General features: G+C 40.2%; 1 protein-coding gene across 1 annotated transcript; it reads left to right on the top strand.

Annotated features, from left to right (window-relative positions):
• The first annotated feature begins 4,018 nt into the window (after positions 1-4,018).
• Positions 4,019-5,781, top strand: LOC123000039 (tripartite motif-containing protein 16-like). The gene has a single exon (XM_044377474.1). It carries the CDS (start codon positions 4,062-4,064, stop codon positions 5,733-5,735), a length of 1,674 nt encoding a protein of 557 aa, XP_044233409.1. The 5' UTR covers positions 4,019-4,061; the 3' UTR covers positions 5,736-5,781.
• Positions 5,782-19,788: the final 14,007 nt, after the last annotated feature.

The raw sequence follows: 19,788 nt of genomic DNA, 5'->3' as shown, positions 1-19,788 counted from the left end.
TGATTTATGCCTTAATTAGCAAGATGTAATGATGGTTAAAAATACAGGCCCTTAACTTTATCCAAATAGGGAATTTATCTACTTATGACACATTACAATAGATAGAAACCTACAAGTACCAACAGAATATTGTAAAGATACAAACAGGATGAGGCTCAGATATGACTCTTTTTTGTGTGGAATTTCTGAGAATATCATTTAGCTATCTGCCATTTAGGTCTGAAAAAGGACAGGACATAAAGAATCTGTAATAATAAGAATAGACAGACCTCTAATATATACACTACATTATAGAATTACAGTGCATCCTCATTTTTGCTTGTCTTCAGTTTTCATTCTGCATGCAGAAAGTGCCCCGTTGGTAATATCATGTGTCCCCTTGGTGAATTGGTTCTGCTTATTAGCGCTATTTGAAGTTCTGCAGTAATTGTCTTTTTGATAGAGAGAACTGAGACATGGAGCTGAAAAGAAAGAAGCATTGTGGTTTTGATGATTGTACATTATTTGGCCCAGTGGTCAGCTTACCCCATATTTCATAAGGGGACTGGTGGCAAAACACGTCTTTATCTGGTGTGTCTGGTAACAATTTAGCACGCTGTACATCCATTGCTCATGGTCTAAATAGTTCAAAATGTAGACTTTTAGGGAGACAAAATTAGTGTTATTTCATTCTTCAACCTGTGGAAAACTTAGTCTTTAAAGATGTACTCCAGTTATTTATTACTGCACTTCCATGAAGTTGTGGAACTCACAAGAGAGAGAGTTATCAAGACATGTTGACAGCCATGCTAGCAGCTCTGTGTAGTTGTAGCTTTGAGCCAACTGCTAACATCAGCATACTCACGACAATATTGACACGCTGATGTTTAGCAGGGATAATGTTTACCATGTTCACCATTCTAGTTTAATGTGTTAGCATGCTAGCATTTTCTAATACAGCTGAGGATGATAAGAATGTCATTCGTTTTGTAGGTATTGGAAACATTTAAATTGTTAGTAAACTTCATCCAGAGGGGGACACAAATATCTGTACAAAATGCTTTTTCATGGCAATCCATCCAATACTTGTTGAGACATTTCACACGGAACCTCATGTTGGCACTAGAGTAAAGGTCAGAGGATCCCCAAGGTCAGTAAGCTCCATCCTCTGGGGAACATGAATGAATCCAGCAGCTGTTGAGATATTTTACTCTGGACCAAAGTGGTGGACTGACCAACTGACACTGCCATCCCTAAAGCCATGCAACTCAAAGCTGAAACAAAAAATGGTTGAAATCAATGAAGCAGATATATCCTGACTTTTATTCCTCAGTGTGGTTCCAGAAACGACTCCCCCAGTCTCTAAAGCAAACTTCATGTTACAAAATTTCAATCTCAGGCCCAAAAATTAGATAAGTTATATTTTCAGACTTTTGTCAGCTCTCCTCAGAGCCAAAGAAGACATTACACACCTGTTTTCACTGGTCAAGTTGTACTCTTCATGTCAAGTAAACAGAACTTCATGTGTAAAATTGGTGAAATGCCCTTTTAATATTAATGAAGCTCATGACGTTCACCTCCTCTGGCACAACAAGCAGTTCCAAAAGATTCATCAGTCCAGTAAGGCTTCGACACGTGTCATTAAAATGAATTTACCAACCTGCCTTAAAGCTTTTTCTTTTCATTGGTAGTTGTCAGTGGATACTGAACCATGGCGGTCTCCCTACACACTCAATTGCTGCCCCCGCCTTGAGGATTACAATGAAGTTGTCAGATTACAGAAGCCCCCTTGATGTGCATGGGGGTTTAACGCTAAATTTAGCAGGCCCTACAAAGTCCTAACCATCATTCAGTTTAGCTGTTCAGTAGTTTTCATGGATTTATCAGCAGTCATACATGCTCTCTCATTGCTGCAGCTCTGAACTAGCATGGCTAACACTGATTTTCCATATGAAGCTAACAGCATTGTGCTGTATACCATCCATCACAGACAGATCCACCGTGTACCACTGTATAGCTCTCCTCTCCTCACGTTTCCATCATCACAGTGGTGTTGCCACCCGGTTTAACGACCACTGCTGCTAGTAATGATGCTGCAAAGTTATATACAGCCTCCTATGTGTGCTTTGAAAGTGTATATAGAGGAGGGTGGAGAGACAGACCAGTAAACGAATAGGCTCTGTGAAAGAGACCGAGGGAGACAAAGAGTGATGAGGTAAACAAAGTAAGAGAACTTAAACAGGGATGCAGATGGAGCTATTGAGATAGAGAGGGTGATGGGAGGCTCAGGGTGTGTGAAAGCAGAGAAACCTTGAAAGCTTAAAACCTTTGGAAATTTGGCTTGAAATAGTTAAAATGCACATATGATATCAAAGTTGAGTGTCTCATTAAGCATCCACAAAAATCTGAGTGAAAATAAATGTTTGAACTATGTAAACATGGTTCAAAAAACAGCTCATTTTGCTGTTTACACCATTTCTCAAGAGTGTGTAGATGTGGCATGTTTTGATTGACATCTCCCTGGCTATTGGCATGTACTGTGAGTTGGGCGGTGCTTGGTTTTGGTTCGTCTGTTGTCAACATGGCAGCCGGGTCACAAACTTTCTCATATCACAGCTAAACAGTACACTAAAATATGTTTCTGAAAACATCTGAGTCGAGAAATAGGTAATTCAGTAACAGCATCTTGATTCATATTTGATCAGCAAGTCCCAGTTTGATCTGAGCTTCGTGAGCCGTGTGTTCAGGCATTGCTTTCTGTGTTTCACAACACATTGCTGAGAACATGAAGGGCAGAGGTGGAAGAAGTACTCGGATCCTTTACTTCAGTAAAAAATACCAATACACCAATGTAAAAATACTCAATTACAAGTAAAAGTCCTGCATGAAAAATCCTACTTAGATAAAAGTACATAAGTATTAGAAGCAAAGTACACTTAAAATACTGTGAGTACTTTGAGTGTTTTATTAATTTTACATGTAACCAAGCATCTCCAGGCATGAAAACTGAACACATTCAGGAGTTTGAGGTCGTATTAACTCGTCTTTAACAGCCAGACTCCCCCTGCTGTCCATAAGAAGTGACGCAACAAGAACTCTGATCCTTCAATACCAGTAGAGATATTTCTGTCAGTAAAACAGACAATCTTCATGAACTAGACTGTTATGGTCTGGTTAAGTAAAATCTACAATCTGATTTGACCTATATGTCATATATCACTCTGACAAAATCATACTGGACAAAATAAACTGGACATTTGTCAAGACATGAGCAGTGAAAGGACGGAGCTGCAGTAATTCACATATAGAAGATATGATCTCATTTAGGAAGAAGGATATGGAGATAATCACATGTTGTTGGCAAAAGTTACAAAATTGTGTTAAAAAAACAACCAAAAAACAGATTTATTACAGATTCAACAAAACCTTCATGTCACCAACCGAACCACAGAGCCAAATAATCTGATGCATTCGTGTTCTGTGGGATTCAGAACTGCAACAAATAACTATTGATTTGTTTAAATGCATCTAACATTTAAAATGAACCTTTTACTCAAGTTTACATTCTGAATTTAACCTGTTTCTCAGAAATACTAAAGTAATTTCATTATATTTTTTATTACTGGAATTTCGTCATTTCAGATAAATGAACAGTGATTCATTTATCTGTTGCTCATCTAGTGTATTTGCTTTATTGTAATCAATAGAAAATTTGATTAAACTGAATACCAGGAGAATTAAATTCCTCGGTTCTCGCTGGGAGGAGCTGAGAAGCGAATAAGGGAAGCGAGGAGCCACGTTAGCCAAATGAAAAGCACTCAGTATCCCTTTTAAACTGCTCCTCTTCCTGGAATGAATCAGCACTTGATAACCCCTCTCTCTTCTTCCTGCTCTCAAACACAACAAGCTCCACTCTGTGCTCATATTTCCTTGTTCCTTCCCCTTCAGATCAACAGTTTGAAGATGGGTGTAACCAACACGTAATGTACTACAAGAGCTGTCAGGCTGCATCCTCTGTGGAAACAACGTGTTTCACTTGTCAGGAAGTGAAACTCAGACAGTCATTGCCACTGAGAGCTGAAATGGCGCAGAAAGGAGATCAGCTAGACCGAGAAACCTTCTCTTGTTCGATCTGTCTGGATCTACTGAGGGATCCGGTGGCTATTCCCTGTGGACACAGCTACTGCATGAGCTGTATTAAAGGCTTCTGGGATGAAGAGGATCAGAGGAAGAGCTACAGCTGCCCTCAGTGCAGACAGACCTTCGTACCGAGGCCTGTCCTGGTGAAAAACACCATGTTAGCAGCTTTAGCGGAGCAGCTGAAGAAGACTGGACTCCAAGCTGCTCCTGCTGATCACTACTATGCTGAACCTGAAGATGTGGCCTGTGATGTCTGCACCGGGAGGAAGCTGAAAGCCCTCAAATCCTGTCTGAGTTGTCCGGCCTCTTATTGTGAGAAACACCTTCAGCCTCACTATGATGCAGCTCCATTACAGAAACACAAGCTGGTCGACCCCTCCAAGACACTGAAAGAGAACATCTGCTCTCATCATGATGAGGTGATGAAGATGTTCTGCCGTACTGATCAGCAGAGTATCTGTTCTCTCTGCAACATGGAGGAACATAAAGGCCACGACACAGTCTCAGCTGCAGCAGAAAGGACTGAGAGGCAGAGAGAGCTCGAGGTGAGTCGACAAAACATCCAGCAGAGAATCCAGGACAGAGAGAAAGATGTGAAGGTGCTTCAACAGGAAGTGGAGGCCGTCAATCGCTCTGCGGATAAAGCAGTGGAGGACAGTGAGAAGATCTTCACTGAGCTGATCCGCCTCATCCAGAAAAGAAGCTCTGATGTGAAGCAGCAGATCAGATCCCAGCAGGAAACTGAAGTGAGTCGAGTCAAAGAGCTTCAGGAGAAGCTGGAACAGGAGATCACTGAGCTGAAGAGGAAAGACGCTGAACTGAAGCAGCTCTCATACACAGAGGATCACAACCAGTTTCTACACAACTACCCCTCACTGTCACAACTCAGTGCATCTACAGGCTCATCCAGCATCAATATCCGTCCTCTGAGCTACTTTGAGGATGTGACAGCAGCTGTGTCAGAGCTCAGAGATCAACTACAGGACGTCCTGAGGGAGAAATGGACAAACATCTCACTGAGAGGGACTGAAGTGGACGTTTTACCGTCAGAAGCAGAACCCAAGACCAGAGCTGGATTCTTAAAATATTCAGGTGAAATCACACTGGATCTAAACACAGCACACACACATCTGTTATTATCTGAGGGGAACAGAAAAGCAACACTCACGAGGAAAGGACAGTCTTATCCCAGTCACCCTGACAGATTCACTTATTATCATCAGGTCCTGAGTAGAGAGAGTCTGACTGGACGTTGTTACTGGGAGGTGGAGTGGAAAGGGAGAGGAGTCGGTGTAGCAGTCGCATACAAGAACATCAGCAGAGCAGGAGGCTCATTGGAATGTGGATTTGGACACAATGACAAATCTTGGCTGTTATTTTCTGACATTAACAGTTATACAATTTGGTTCAACAATATCTTTACTCCCGTCTCAAATCCTGGTCCCTCCAGAGTAGGAGTATACCTGGATCACAGAGCAGGTATTCTGTCCTTCTACAGCATCTCTGAAACCATGACTCTCCTCCACAGAGTCCAGACCGCATTCACTCAGCCTCTCTATGCTGGACTTCGGCTTTGTTATGATGTTGTCACAGCTGAGTTCTGTAAACTCAAATAGACAGAAGTCATTTCAGACATCATGTGTCAGATTCTGTTATATTTCTTCTTTTTTTTTTTTTGTCTCTATTGTTTCTGAGGGTTTGTTGCTGTGGTGTTTCTGAACTGCACAGAGATCAGCTGTCAATCAAACTGAGATTGTCAACATTTTTTTTTTTCACTTTTCATTTGTTGTTCTGTTAATGTTTTCGGTTTCTTTAAATGTCACTTCTTCCTGTGTGTTTTTAGCCATGCAAGCTGTCACTGCTCATGAAGATGTTTTTAACCTTTACTGACGTTTCTTCAGATGAAAATGTAAAATTCTCTTTCTTCTAAATGTTAGTTTCATGTTTGTATTGATGTATTTGCTGTTATTTCTCTTCCATTTCAGCGTCTTAAACAGACAAAACAGCAGAACTTCCTTCATCATAGATATTTTGTTCTCACCATTTGGTAAATTCATTAAGAAATGTACAATCAAACTGTAATTATCATGATAATAATCAACAAGGAGATAATTTATTATGTTCTTGTACATATAGCTGACATTCTGGGTTAAACAAACTGAAATGAAATCATTGAAAAAGAGTCATTTAACAGACTTTACTGATCGGATGTGTGAACAATCTGAAGCTTTACTTAATTAATAAAGTTGTTTTTTCAATGATGAGCAAAGTATTTTCTCCTGTCTTCATCTCAGGATCTCATTCAAAGCTTCTGGAGAAAATATGAAACTAAAATAAGAGTTTATTTGAGGCAGTTTTCCTCCTGAAACACCACAAAGTACAGAGTTCAGGTCCAGAGCAGACAAACGTTTTTCAGTCAGTCTCTGGACTTTCAGCTTTCTTCACTGAAGCATTTTAATGCTTTCAATGTGGGTCTAATTTTAACACCTTATACTGTTGAATAGTCTAATCTATAACAATACATATATAACAAACTGAAATGTTTTATGTGTAAAATACTGATCTGATAGGTAACTAAAGCTGTCAGATAAATGTAGTGGAGTGAAGTATAAAGTAGTATCAAATGGAAAATACTCTAGTAAAGTGCAAGTACTTCAAAATTGTACTTAAGTACAGTACTTGAGTAAATGTACTTAGTTACTTTCCACCACTGATGAAGGGAAGGGAGAAGGGGAGGGTACAAAATGGTTTGCAGAATTAATTAAGTAATTTTTGTAATAAATGTCAGAGCATAACCACACTCAGTTCAAACCCAATATCAGGAATGTTTACAAAAACTTAAATGACAGTATTTCAAATTTGGATTTAAACTAATTTCTAATACTTTATGGATGCTTACTGTTATACCATAGTTAGAAGACTATTGTGGATTTGGGTTTCCAGTGTCTTTAACTCTTCCTGTACTGGTATTTCTCCATCTTAGTTAACATGCACTAAAATTATCTTCTTTGGACAACAGCATAAATTAGACACCACTGTCTTTTGTTGCACATTAAAAAAAAGATAGCTAACATGGTTGTTAACATAAAACAACTTCCATCACAGTACATTAAAAAGAAAAACAAACTTCAAATAAGGGCTATACAATTATATTATTTGGTTTGGAGAAGGCATTTTTCATTTTTAAAGCAGCACAATTATTTTTTTTACACCGAATGCTCATATACATACACATGTTTGAGATATTATAACCTTAGAGTTGACATGGCTAGAGTGCTACTATAGCAAACACTTACCTGTTTTACGTAGAGCAGGGCAAAACTGATGAGTCAGGTGATCTGTGGTCTTGTCAATGACACCTTTTATTAGACTTAGTCATTTATCTATAGTTAATCTAAAATTATAGAGTAGCGCAGTTTTAATTGAGAAAAACTAATTAAAACTAGGCAGAAATCTACTTTGCATGAGTCTGGAGTTGAATCTTGGTTGTTAGAGTTTAATTTACTCCATGTGAGACTACAGTACCTGTTTCTAGTCTTGCCTCCTTTATATACTGTAGTTCCTTTGTAGTGGGGAAGCCTCTCTGTCTCTGACTTATATTGTTTGGTAACAATTGAATTTCCAGGCCGACACGTGTTTTTGCATTTGCAATTTTAAGAGTACATTTCTTGGATATATTGCATTGACATACAGTGTGCTGTGTGGACCAGTTTGTTACAGTTCACAGATGCTTTTCTTCGCTCAGTGTCTGACTTTAGACTCGTAAGTGGTGAGGAACTTCCTCCCTCACAGGCGTTTTGCAGTCTCTTGTCCCCTTTGCTCTTTCATGGCTCTGAATTTAATTCAGTGGTGTCAGCCCCTCGGGAGCCTGGCTGCTCCTTCAGTGTGTTTGAACTCAAGCGTGAAACTATAAAAAAAAAAAAATAAAATAAAAAAGAGAAGCAGTCAAAAGAAATGGATTTCTCTTGTATGCGGATGCTGCTGCTTTGTAGCAGCGACCTCACCCATTTCATCAGTGCGTGTTTGCACTGTTGATTAGCTGTTTGGAGAGTAAAAAATGTGATCCTCTGACAGGAGCTCTGACAACAGCTGTTATTTGTCTACAGACACAATGGACTTTCAAGACAAATAATGTTTTGAGTGTATCATTCCTGTAATGCCATGGGGAAATTCTGTTCACTTTCTCTGAGAAGACGCTCTCCTCATTAACGCTAAAAAAGCAGCAAGAGAGAGAGAGAGAGAGAGAGGGAAGAAGAGAAAACCAACTTCCTTTAGTAAATAATGGATATTCTCTGAAATATACATGAAAGTCTCCATTCTGCACTTGAATTATGTAATCCAGGGCTCTGTGAATCAAGCGGCTCCCAATCCCAGTCAGTGTTGGAGTCTGGTTGCGTAACACTCAAGATGGAAGTCAAGAGCTTGGGGCATCATCATTATTTCTCCTTAAAACAAACAGCGTTCCCTTGTTCTAAACAGTGGCAGCTGTTACCATATTATATAAAAACAGATAATTGCCGTTCTTTCTCTGTTCTCACTGTTGTTCTTTTCTTTCCGCACACTCCCACGTGCATTCATGCATACAGACTGCTTAGCAAAATGAGACAGACGCCCGCTGATTGCCTTGAGTTTTGCTTGACGGGGACTGACGTGCAATCAGTGGTTGGAAGCGTTAGATTTTGCTTCGCCGCGGTAGTTTGCTGCCTGCGCTGAAGAGACATAGAGGGGCCTCGGTGCATTTGCATCAAGGCAAACATAATTAAGCTTATGCTTTGTTTTGTCTGTTTCAAGTAATTTTGCCGCTCGTGGGTTTTTATTTTAACAGTTTCCAACATCCTGAATATACAGAATGGCAGATAATTCACCATCAAACTGCACTTTCAGGGTTTTTTGCCTCTTCTAACACCTGATTTCAAATAAATTGTTGCGGATAATTGAGGATGGAGCTCACAGTCTTAAGTAATGATGTGATTTACTGTTCTCGGTGAGTCAATCGATGAGACAAATTAACCTTTTCTCTTTTGACTCAAAGGCAGTTTTAAAGGCTATAATAGCACCAGCGCACATCTTATCTGCCCAGACGGAGGTTTTCCAGATTCTTTGCTCCACCCTTTTGATGCTAAGTGAGGATGACCATTTTTTACAGCTAAAACGACAATGATCTCATTGCTGAGGCAGTTTAAATCATGCGGCCCCCATTTGAGCCACGCTTCGTCAAATTACCCAGCGTGCAGCTTTGGCCGACAGGGTAAATGAATTGGAATGCAAGGTTTTTATCTCACCTCATTTTCTCCTTCGGCGTCTAGCATGACAGTGTTATCTACTATCAGAGAAGATCCTTGCAGATTTATCACCATATTCCAAGGGCAGACGCATGATTGGCAAAGGATGATACTCTGCGCACAGTTGGTTTGTGCTGCGCAATACCCAGTTTCCATCTCCAAGGGAAGGGTTACAAGCAAGGGAGGGGAAAGTGCTTTAGTTACGTCCCTGTTTCCATTTCCATATGGAAGCCACAGCAGATGTGTCCCCATTCTTCATGCAACCAATATTAATGGTCCAGCGTTTTTACAAAGAAGTCTTCCTGAGAGTGGAGACACACTGCAGCAGCACTGCAGAACACATGTCAGTAGTGACGTTTGTCTGTCAGTTAGTTGGAGCAAAGTTATGGGTTTGCTACCCCACTTTTACTATTTTCAGCAACTGACAAAAACAAGTAACAAAAAATCACTCATTTTTGGACCACCCTTTGAGTGAGTTCAGTCAAACCCCTCGCTGATCGATCAGAGTAACCAGACAGTGCAGTGACAGATAGACAGAGTGGAGCTTTTCCTCACAGCGTGAAAGTGTCTGTATTAACAAACAGTCAAATGTTCAACAGTGGAAAGTGATTTATTTAGACTTCTACAGACTACTTTGTTTTAGTTTCAGTTTTAGTCAGACTTTGAATGGAATTATTTTTAAATACAAAGATGCATCTCTCCTTTCATCCAGCTGCTCTGTGCTGTGCTCTCATTATTCTCTCATTTTTTCATACAGGCGCAAGTTTACTCTCAGGGGTGGTTTCGCAGTAAGATCTAGTCCTCAACTAAAACGGCCCTTTTAAGTGTTGTGGAGCAAAAGTCACCTTCTGAGTTGTGCATTAAAATAGTCCTTGATTTGAGATAATGTAGGTTAAAATAATCTGCTTTTGAAGTTATAATTATTAATTCCTGATAACATTACAGCTACATCAGCTAGTGGTGCTATTGAGAATAGCTCCCACTAGAACCTGTGTGTAAAATAAACAAGTGGGATTGGAATCAGATAGAGGCCATTTCATTCATCAAAATTGTTTGTACTCAGTTGCATTTGTTATACTTTGGAAATGGCCTTGTGTGTATTCAAAATAGCAACCGTCAGGTTTAACATTGTTTAACCAGGTTTATCCAAATCATATTGTGATGTGCTGTAAGGCTAATTAATTTATATAGATTGTTTGTCCTTTTTTGACCTTGAAGATGGCCTAGTAGCCTGCAACCTACTAACATTTTAGGCTACATAATGTTTTATAAATATAATTTCAAATATGAAATAGCCATTCTTCTGATAGTCATTTCCTGTCCTGATCCATCCAATTATATACTGTTCTTGATTCATTCTTGGTTTTCATAACACCTTCAATCAAACTAATCTAGACTAGTGCAGGTAGCTGTTTCTTGACTTAATCCAAGAGGTTAGGTGGTGTAGAGATGCAGGAAATTTGTTTTAAATTATAATGAAAACAATTATATATCTTTCCAAGTTTGCTCCTCCGTTTTAAAACATAACCAGGCAGCTATGACTCAAATTGACCTGGCACACCGTGAATGTTTTTCCATTACACAGCATGCCAAAGTAAAATAAGTAGTTTACCTGTTGGAGGTGTGCTGGTCGTCTGCAGCTCTTCATCAAACATCATCATCGCTGTTTCTGCTTGTACTATTCCTCCCTGCATTATTTCTGACTGATCCGCTGAACAAAGAACTCCAAATATCTCCATGTATTGTTGTGTCAACCGTTTTTTAGCGCCGCTAACAAAGCTCTCATAATTTGGTGAGGGACCCATTTCATTTCCTGTAAATTCTTCACAATAAAAGTTTCCCATTATTGAGTCATTTAAAAGCTTTTAATGTGAAGCAGTAAAGCAGGAAATGTTGGGTTTTCACCAGCAGTCACTTAACACAACTCTGATACGGCTGGCCCTCAGCAGCTTCCTGAAAGCTGGCCAATCAGAAGAGAGTGGGCTCATCAGGTGGGGGGCCTTAAAGAGACAGAAGCTAAGACTGCCTGTTAAGAGACAGGGGCTGAACTGAGGGCCTACATAAAGGCCTGTATAAGATAAATAAGGAGTTTTTTGAACTGTGAATCATGCAAGGCTACTCTAGTGGAGTCCCAGAATAAAAACATACAGCTGGAAACGAACATAATAGGTCCCCTTTAAAATGGCATCTACTCCTCCCTCATTGAAAAATCCAGAATCCATGAATATGCAAATATTCCAAACAAAAGATGTCTCATATCTCACTGAAAAGTCACTTCTGAAAGCTGCACACTGGACCACAATTGGCTCCAAACTTGCTGTGATGTCACGAATCATGCTCGTAGGTACGCACCTTAAACTCAGATTGTTGGCAAGCAAAGAGTAACTTTCTCCCTTTAGCAGATGAATGTGCAAACAGTCTTTGAGTGACAAACTCTGCACATACATCATTCTGCACAGTGAAGGTCAAACATCCACCCGAAGTAACAATAAGAAAAACACAATTTTAGAAGGAGGGGAACTGAAATGAATGTAATAGAGGATTTTATTCATATTACCCATCTAGACTAATATTTTCCTTGAGGAGCATTTCACACATATACCAATGCAGCATCAAAAACCTTCTTTTGCTATGTAAGCAGTGTTGAGCTTTGCCATTTCTACTGTTTCAGTAGACGACATGTTGATCCTTAGCCCCAAAAACCTGATGGAAGCAGGATGTTTTGCGATCAGTGTATCTAGCGTATCTCATTCTTTGCATGCACTGAGACTGCTTATTGATAGCTTGGGAAGTGTGTTCAATTCAGTAAGCTTAGTTTCTTCCAGCAACAGCCTTGCATCGAGGTCAGTGAAAACATTATGTGGCTTTCTTCTCTTTGCAATATCTTAGCCTGAAAGAGTACACCTTTGTCTTTTTCAGTAAAGGATTATTTTGAGTTTTGAGTTCTTTTTCTCATAAAGTTGAATTAATTGTTAGCTTTGTTGTCCATGAAGGCAAAAAAGAAAACAGATAAATCCTGTGTCAAACACAGTCGCTATGGTTACAGAGGCCTTACACAAAGAACTACACACCTACACACCAATTCTCTCCTTCCTGGTGATCAGCAATTGACAAGGTTTCATTATTTAGGAAGGATGTTGTGTCAGTTAAAAATCAGTTGCACTGTCGCCAAAACAGTTGCAAAATGAGACTAAGTGGTTTGAGTATGGAGCCTTGAAAGATCTGTGATGTTACATTGACTTTCCGTCAACTATGTTTAGTGATTTTCTGCTTTTCCCAAAACGCCTTTCAACAATCTAGAAAGAATGGGTGTTAATGAGTTGAAATCAGCTGTGGGTTAGGAAGAGAGAGAGAGAGAGAGAAAGAGAGAGAGTTTAATCTGTTGGGATTAAGCCAAGACTTTTACTCTTTGGTGAAGATTTTTGTAATTGCTACATTTAGCTATTTATATACTGGGCTAAATCAGATCGAATTTTTAAAAATGTAATGTATTTGCCAGGGAGGTACATGTCTTTCAGTTATTTTAGGACAGTCTTTGTGCTGAGACCTTTTCACACTTGCTTCCCTTCCTCAGACCATCATTGTTGTACTGTGTACTGTCCAATTGGCACCCAACAGTCACAATCACATCCTTTCAAGTCTGTCCGAGAAGAAGGGTCATTCTAAAGCTGAAGTACACCCACTTTTCCCGCTGCCTGGACAAAGTGTGATTGCTCAATTCAAAGGCTCACCCTCACTTGATGACAGCCTGTCCTCACAAGAAAAACAACAGTATAGGTCTAAAATTCAGGCCGGCAAAAACAGCCTATAGTTACGTTTACACCATCTGATGGCTGTAGTAATTATGACCTGGGGAAGTTCAGATGGTCAACATAAGGTGACTTGACGTCATCTGATCTCTTCCCCAGACAGGTTGGGATAGTCAGTTCTAGTAAGTGTGACTGATTTCTGGCACAACATGCTTCTTAGATGTGGACTTTGCTGCAGGAGACCACTGTTCGCTTCCCGTTTCCAACCGTGAGTCGTCAAACCGTAACATTGTGGGGTTTACTGTTGCCAGGACGATGAAGGTTACGTAACTTTAAGGAAGAATAAACCATGTTTCAAGTGATCATTTTAACCCAAACCATGATCTTTCCCTAACCCTAACCAAGTGTTTTTTGTGCCTAAACCTTGTCACACTGTAAAATATCATTATTTTTAACAGTGATTTGAACAATTGACCTACTTGGTTTGGTCGCCACCCATCTTATAGAGGGCGCTGAAAACACTCATATATATCGTTTTGGGAGTCATTGGAAATAGACCTATTCTGACGTTTCGAAATGAGGACATGTTGTCTTTGAAACGTGTCGGAGCATTTGGACACAGAGCACAATGCTCCTCTTTTCATGATTTCTTATGAGATGTTTCAGTGCCTGATATAAATTTTCAATGGGAAATGTGTCCACACAGATATGTCTCTGTGCTTTTTCTCAAGGTTAAATTTGAAGGCTGGCTGTGCTGGGCAGCTCCCAAGCATGAATAGTGATGAGTCAGAACCAGAGTTTGATCCAGGATCTTGCTTGAAAAAGCAGCTATCATGTGAACTGCTTGTGATCTTATATTTTACAGCCTATGGTTGTGATAAAAATCCATATTGCAGGTGTTGATTGTCAAGTGAATATATTCCACTTCCTCCATGTATAGAAACTGTCTAATGTTGAAGGGTTTGAAAACAGCTGAGAAAATGTGGTGTGGGTTTAGCTGGTTCTGTTTTTACTGTTTCCTCTCTGTCTGCTTATTTTGTTGGGAAACACAAGAAGAGTGAGGTGACAAAATATGACAATTCCCTGGATTTTGTGAACAGAATCATTACAGTGTAGTTTGCCATGTTGTCAACTGTGTCAGTACAAGGCTAATTATTTGTTATCGCTGTGACTGAATTTGAGCCAAACTCTTGAAAAGTTTTGGTATACGCTGTATAAACATGAAACTTTTTCCCTAGAAGGGGCCATTGTAGATGTTACAATCTATTACTTTTTGTTTTTCCAGTGATTGTGAGAAATCTGTAACCTTCTTTTTATACATGGCACAAAAAGTTCACTTACCTTAATGTGCCTGGGACAGTTCATGAGCAGAAATGGATAAGTGGTGAAACATCTTCAACTGCAGTACGACAGTCCAGTAGATAGATTTAATTTCAATCTATCTTACTATGCAGATGAAGGTAATTAATCTACACAGTTCTGTGAGGTATATTAGACTACATATACAATATGTTTGTGCAAAGATAAAGATGATTTTGACTCAAGACTTCACTTGGACACTTGGACACAAGAGATATACATTGAACCAATCCAACAGCAGCCAATCGGCTTGCAATTTATTCCCTACTATAATGTATTTACTATACAGTGCACAACATTCACTGTCTGCCATTTTATTTGAGTGTCCAGAATCTAAAATAAATGTATTCGATTCATGTTACTTTCTGCTAACAATTAGCATTTTATAGATCCTAAAATGACCGTTGTGCGACTCTACACCTATCAATGATGATGCAAAATGATAATTCATAAGTGTCCAAAATCTCAATTTACTGAACTAGTGAGTCTTCATTATATAGAGAATAGTGAATGAGGGAATGAGGGGGGATTTTTCATGCAGCCAATGACTTTGTTTTACTTCTGCATGTAACCATAGCAACGATACTCATTCTTCATGCCAACCAAACTAGCGCAAAGCAAACTTTAAAAAATGGATGACAATCTTCTTTTTTCCTTTGTGGCCATGGACCAAGTACAATAATTCATTCCACGATCTAAAAGCAGGTTATCCTGACTGATAAATAATAACGCACTCTAAATGTGCTGATATACAAAAATAATAGACAAGAACAGCATTAATTTCTGAGCTTGGTTTGGAGAACACGCCAGCCTAGGCCCGTGAACAAAAATTACATGAAGTTTCATATTCATCCTGTCAGGTTAAAGATTTTGACAGCAGTGGTCAAAACAGGCCTTTAGCTAAGCATGATGGATGTATATCCGCCTTCTCTGTTTTTTTTAGAAACAGATGAAGGAATATCTGCTACAGTCCACACTGCAGTTTACCCTTGACTGATTATTGTTCTAGATTTTCCAAGCATGAATAACTGCTGGCTATCAAATGTCAACATCCATCTCTTTCTGCCCGTAAAATCTCATGTTGGTTCAAGTTATATTTTCACCTCTTCTGTGCTGCAGTTCTCTTGAAAGAATAAAGCTGCAGGTATTTGGGGCCACCCAGGTTTAAATATTATTCTCACAATGCCAAAGGAAATGAATTAAGCAAATTATTATTCTAGCCCCGCGCTGAACCTATGCTTTGCGTCCTGAGACCCAGTCCCCAGCCCCTCACATCAGACACACTCAGCTTCAATCAATGTGTCTTCCATTTTTAGAAGCAGTCAATACCGTTATCAAGACAAAGCAGAGAGCCTGTGCTGCACCACCTGACTGCCAGGCGTCTGCAGCTACCTGCCTCCTTCCCCCTCCCCCCCCTTCCCCCTCCCTCTGCAGGGAAAGCCTGGGAAGGAGAATCCCTTTGTATGAACTGCAGAGCTGTAACCTGCTCGGCTGGGTGGGATGACAAGCTGACTGCAGAGGAGAAAACGAGAGGAGGCGAAGAGAGAGAGGGGGAGAGGCTCTTCTCTTCTTTCATCTCTCGCTCTTTCTCTCCCCGTGTTACAGCATCTCTCTCTCTCTCTCTCTCTCCGATTCTCACTGTCTGTCTCCTTCTCTCGCTCAGTCATGGTCTCCCTCTCTCTCTCTCTCTCTCTCTCTCTGACTGATTGGTATGCAGTGCCAGGCCCGCTCTGTTCTGCAGTGTGGGTTTGTGAACGCTGCTGCATGTCAGGGGAGAGAGGGGAATCGCACTGCAGTGGCGGGTGGGGTGGGCACACATACAAGAAACCCCTCCTGTGCTGCACCAGGAAACCCTTTTTCAAACCTGACTCTGTCATGCTTCTGTTGTCATTCAAATTAAAGATCTGCATCTCTATTTTTCGCACATATGGAAACAGAGTGTTTATCGATCACTGTATTTTTATGGTAAATGCTCTGCTATGCAATCTCTTTTCCAATACAATAGTATAGAATGTCACAAAGGAAAATGTCTCCTTTTACATTACTGCATACCATTTAGAGGAGGCCATTGTGTAGCCTAGCTGGCTGCTGTGGAGAGATATTGCTGTACAGTAATTGCATGAACTGTAGATATATTGCAATATACTGGGAAACCGAATAAGAAATTTTAAACAATAAGCCTCGACAATGGAGCTTATATTACAGCCCATAATCCAGAATCCACTCAAGTGGCATCAAACCACCATCAGAGACAAAGAGTAAATTGAGTAGGACGGTGAACTGAGCTGCTAAGTATCTAAAATTATGGGGTGTCTTTAAACCCCCACCTTCCCCTCCCCCTCCCCCCCTCTCCTCCCGCTATTATGCTATTTAGGTGTGTTCATTTCAGGTTGAGATGATTGGATGGCTTCATCTGTGCAGTAATGCCTCGCCCTGAGCCGGCGCTCTCTGCAGCAGCAGCAGCAGCAGCAGCAGTAGCAGGGATGTGGGAGTCACAGCGGATCAACAACCTGCTCTCCACTGCACCGGAGAGGAGACTTCAATGGATTCTCTCTCCTGGCGCTGGTTGAACCCAATTACACTTGAAGCAATAAATCCTTAGCAATGCAATTTCCCCTCTAGACAAGATCTGCCGGGCTTCCCCCCTCGCGCTCTCTCTTCCTCTCCAACACACACACACACACACAAACGCAGTCTCTCTCCTCCTCCTCGGTCTCTCCCTTATTCACTCTACTGATTTCTCTATTTCTTTCTTTCCCTCTTTGTCTTTTTCTTCCCTCTCTCTTCTTTTATCTTTTTTATTCCAGCCATTTCACTCCCGTGTCTCACTCTTTCTTCTGTCTTTTTATTTTCTCCCTCTCTTGCTCTTTTGTTACCGCACTCTCCCCGTGACCTTCATCTCCCCCGCCTCTCTTTAACCCTGCATCTTTCTTTCTTCTCCTCCTATCACCTATCGAGACCTTTCTCCAACCATCACCTCATCATAGCCCGCTTGTTTTCTTCTGCGTCTCATAACACCCCTTTTCCTCTATTATACCTCATCATCTGTCTTTGTCTCTCTCTCTCTCTATCTCTCTCTCTCTCTCGCTTTCCTCCAGGCATGCATCTCTCTTCACTCGTGCTTCCCTGATCTCTCACTCTCTCCCTCCCTCCTCTTAGTGCTAAAGCGTTTTTTTTTTTCTAGTTGGTCAGAAAATGACAGAGAACACGTAGGACATTTTTACCTGCTGTGATGTTTTGCGGTGAGTCCATCAAACATCAAGGGCATGTCATGTTCCTGTGGCTGATGCAAGGACAGGCCCTATAATGAGATAATTCACTTATTCAAATACAATTTGTCCTACAGATGAATGCATTTGTTTCCAGTGCTATTTATTGAAGACTTATGACTGGTTGATTTATATTGTATGAGTTATTTTCTGTAATAATATACTGTAATTAGACTTGTGGTGATAGGAATAATAGTAATTGTTGCAGTAATAGTGGTATTAGTGTAAATAAGCCTCGTTTTTCTCTGCCACATTACAAGTACAGTACGAGGGAGTAACCAGTGAGTCACTGCATGTCATTAATGCAGGAAAAAAGAACTGTACATGAGTTTGTGGCGGTCCGCAATGGCTGAACGAAGTGGTCAGCCAAACTTAAAGGATCTTAAATCTTTAAAATCCACATTTTAGAGAAGCACCATGATGTTATATTTACACACTGTACATGGAGAAGTACAGAGGTTTTTATCCTGCAGCGTAATTCTGTCCAGCAGATTCAGCCTTGTTGTTACAGTTTCTATGTGACATGTCAGTGAAGCTGTAGGTGTTCTTACTTCAAAGACTATTTATTGCTTTACAGGAGTTGTATTTGTGGTCTGGCTGCTTGTTTTTTATCTTGCTGGTTATTCTCTTCAAATACAAACAGATAATTGGATTTATTTTCTTCATACTGTGGCAAAATAAAAAACAGCACTGAGAGGCGGATACCCTCAAATGGAGCCATTATGAATTTGGTTGTTGAGACTCAATTGAGTGGTTAATGGTAAAAATGCCTCTTTCTGTGGCTACTGTGCTACTATGCACCTAATTACTGATCTGATCAGTAATGTCCATCCTGAGTTTGTGTTTACCGAGCCCCATATTAGTGTTTTTAAGACCCTATTAAAAGCACAACAAAGACTTCCACTATGGTTGGCTGCAGATCACAGCCATTTTCACCAGATGGTCTGATACTTCTGGAGAAGGGTATTGTATCCTATAAAAAAATAGCTCTCAGCAGTAATTCAGGCAAAAAAAATCTGCAACCTTTATTTGAATTTAGCCTCAGAAAACGATAATGCTAGATTATAGCAGGCTTGCTTTCTGCGTGTTGGCAAGACAGATGCCACCGGCACTTTCCCCCCCACATTTTCTTTAGGGTCAGATCTGTCAACTGTAGGTCAGGTCCCAGTGTGAGGTTTCTAAAGGGACTAGACATTGATATAATTGATCTGACATTCCAAGACATCAGTCATTTTGTTCACGCTGATGTCATGCAAAGCAGGTAAAGTCATTATGGTTGATTGTCTAAAAAACTCATTTGGTGAACGTCTCTGGTATTTAATAAATATCATGGATTATGAAGATGCTAGATACACAATCTTCTCATACGGTTGGAGTAAATCATGGTTTCGGGCTACGTTACTGTATGTGTGAAACCTACTGTATGCAGTCTTAAGCCATTGCTACATAATCAGGTCAGATTTAAACCCTCCAGCAATGTGAACAACCCCGACTTCAGCTTGTGTTCAAGTAGAAAAGACAATATATTGACTTTGAACACATACTGTGCAGGATACACTGGATGAGCAGAGAACACAGCACCATCATTTACTCCTGGCTTTCAAGCACAACATAGTTTATAGTGATAAACATGTGTTAAACCCCAGGACAACAGATCCATCTAAAAGTTCTAAAATCTCAGAGAAAAGAAAATTGTTGCAGTTTTGACAAACTGCAGTCTGGTTTCCGTAAGAGACACCTCACAGAGACGGTTTGGTCCTCGGTTATTCATCTCAGTTATTTTCAACAGTTTGAACAAATCATATATTGTTTTATCTCCTCATGTCTTGACTCTTGTTTAAGCAAAGAGGCTGCAGCAACATTTACAAGTAATGCAAAATTTTGCTACATGATTACTAGGTGTCCACAGCGTCTCCATGTCAACCCAACTTTCTGTCGACTTTAGCGTTGAATTCAAAATCGGATCCTTCTGCTGATTCCATATACAGTAAACCTGTTTGCTTGTCTTTG

The sequence above is a fragment of the Thunnus albacares genome, chromosome 16, assembly GCF_914725855.1.
Source record: "Thunnus albacares chromosome 16, fThuAlb1.1, whole genome shotgun sequence".
NCBI lineage: Eukaryota > Metazoa > Chordata > Actinopteri > Scombriformes > Scombridae > Thunnus > Thunnus albacares.
The sequence above is the reverse complement of the archived record's forward strand: the minus strand, read 5'-3'. Positions and strand labels throughout refer to the sequence as shown.

Coding starts and splice junctions, on each gene's coding strand:
- LOC123000039 (XM_044377474.1), top strand. CDS start 4,062: ATGGCGCAGAAAGGAGATCAGCTAGACCGAGAAACCTTCTCTTGTTCG.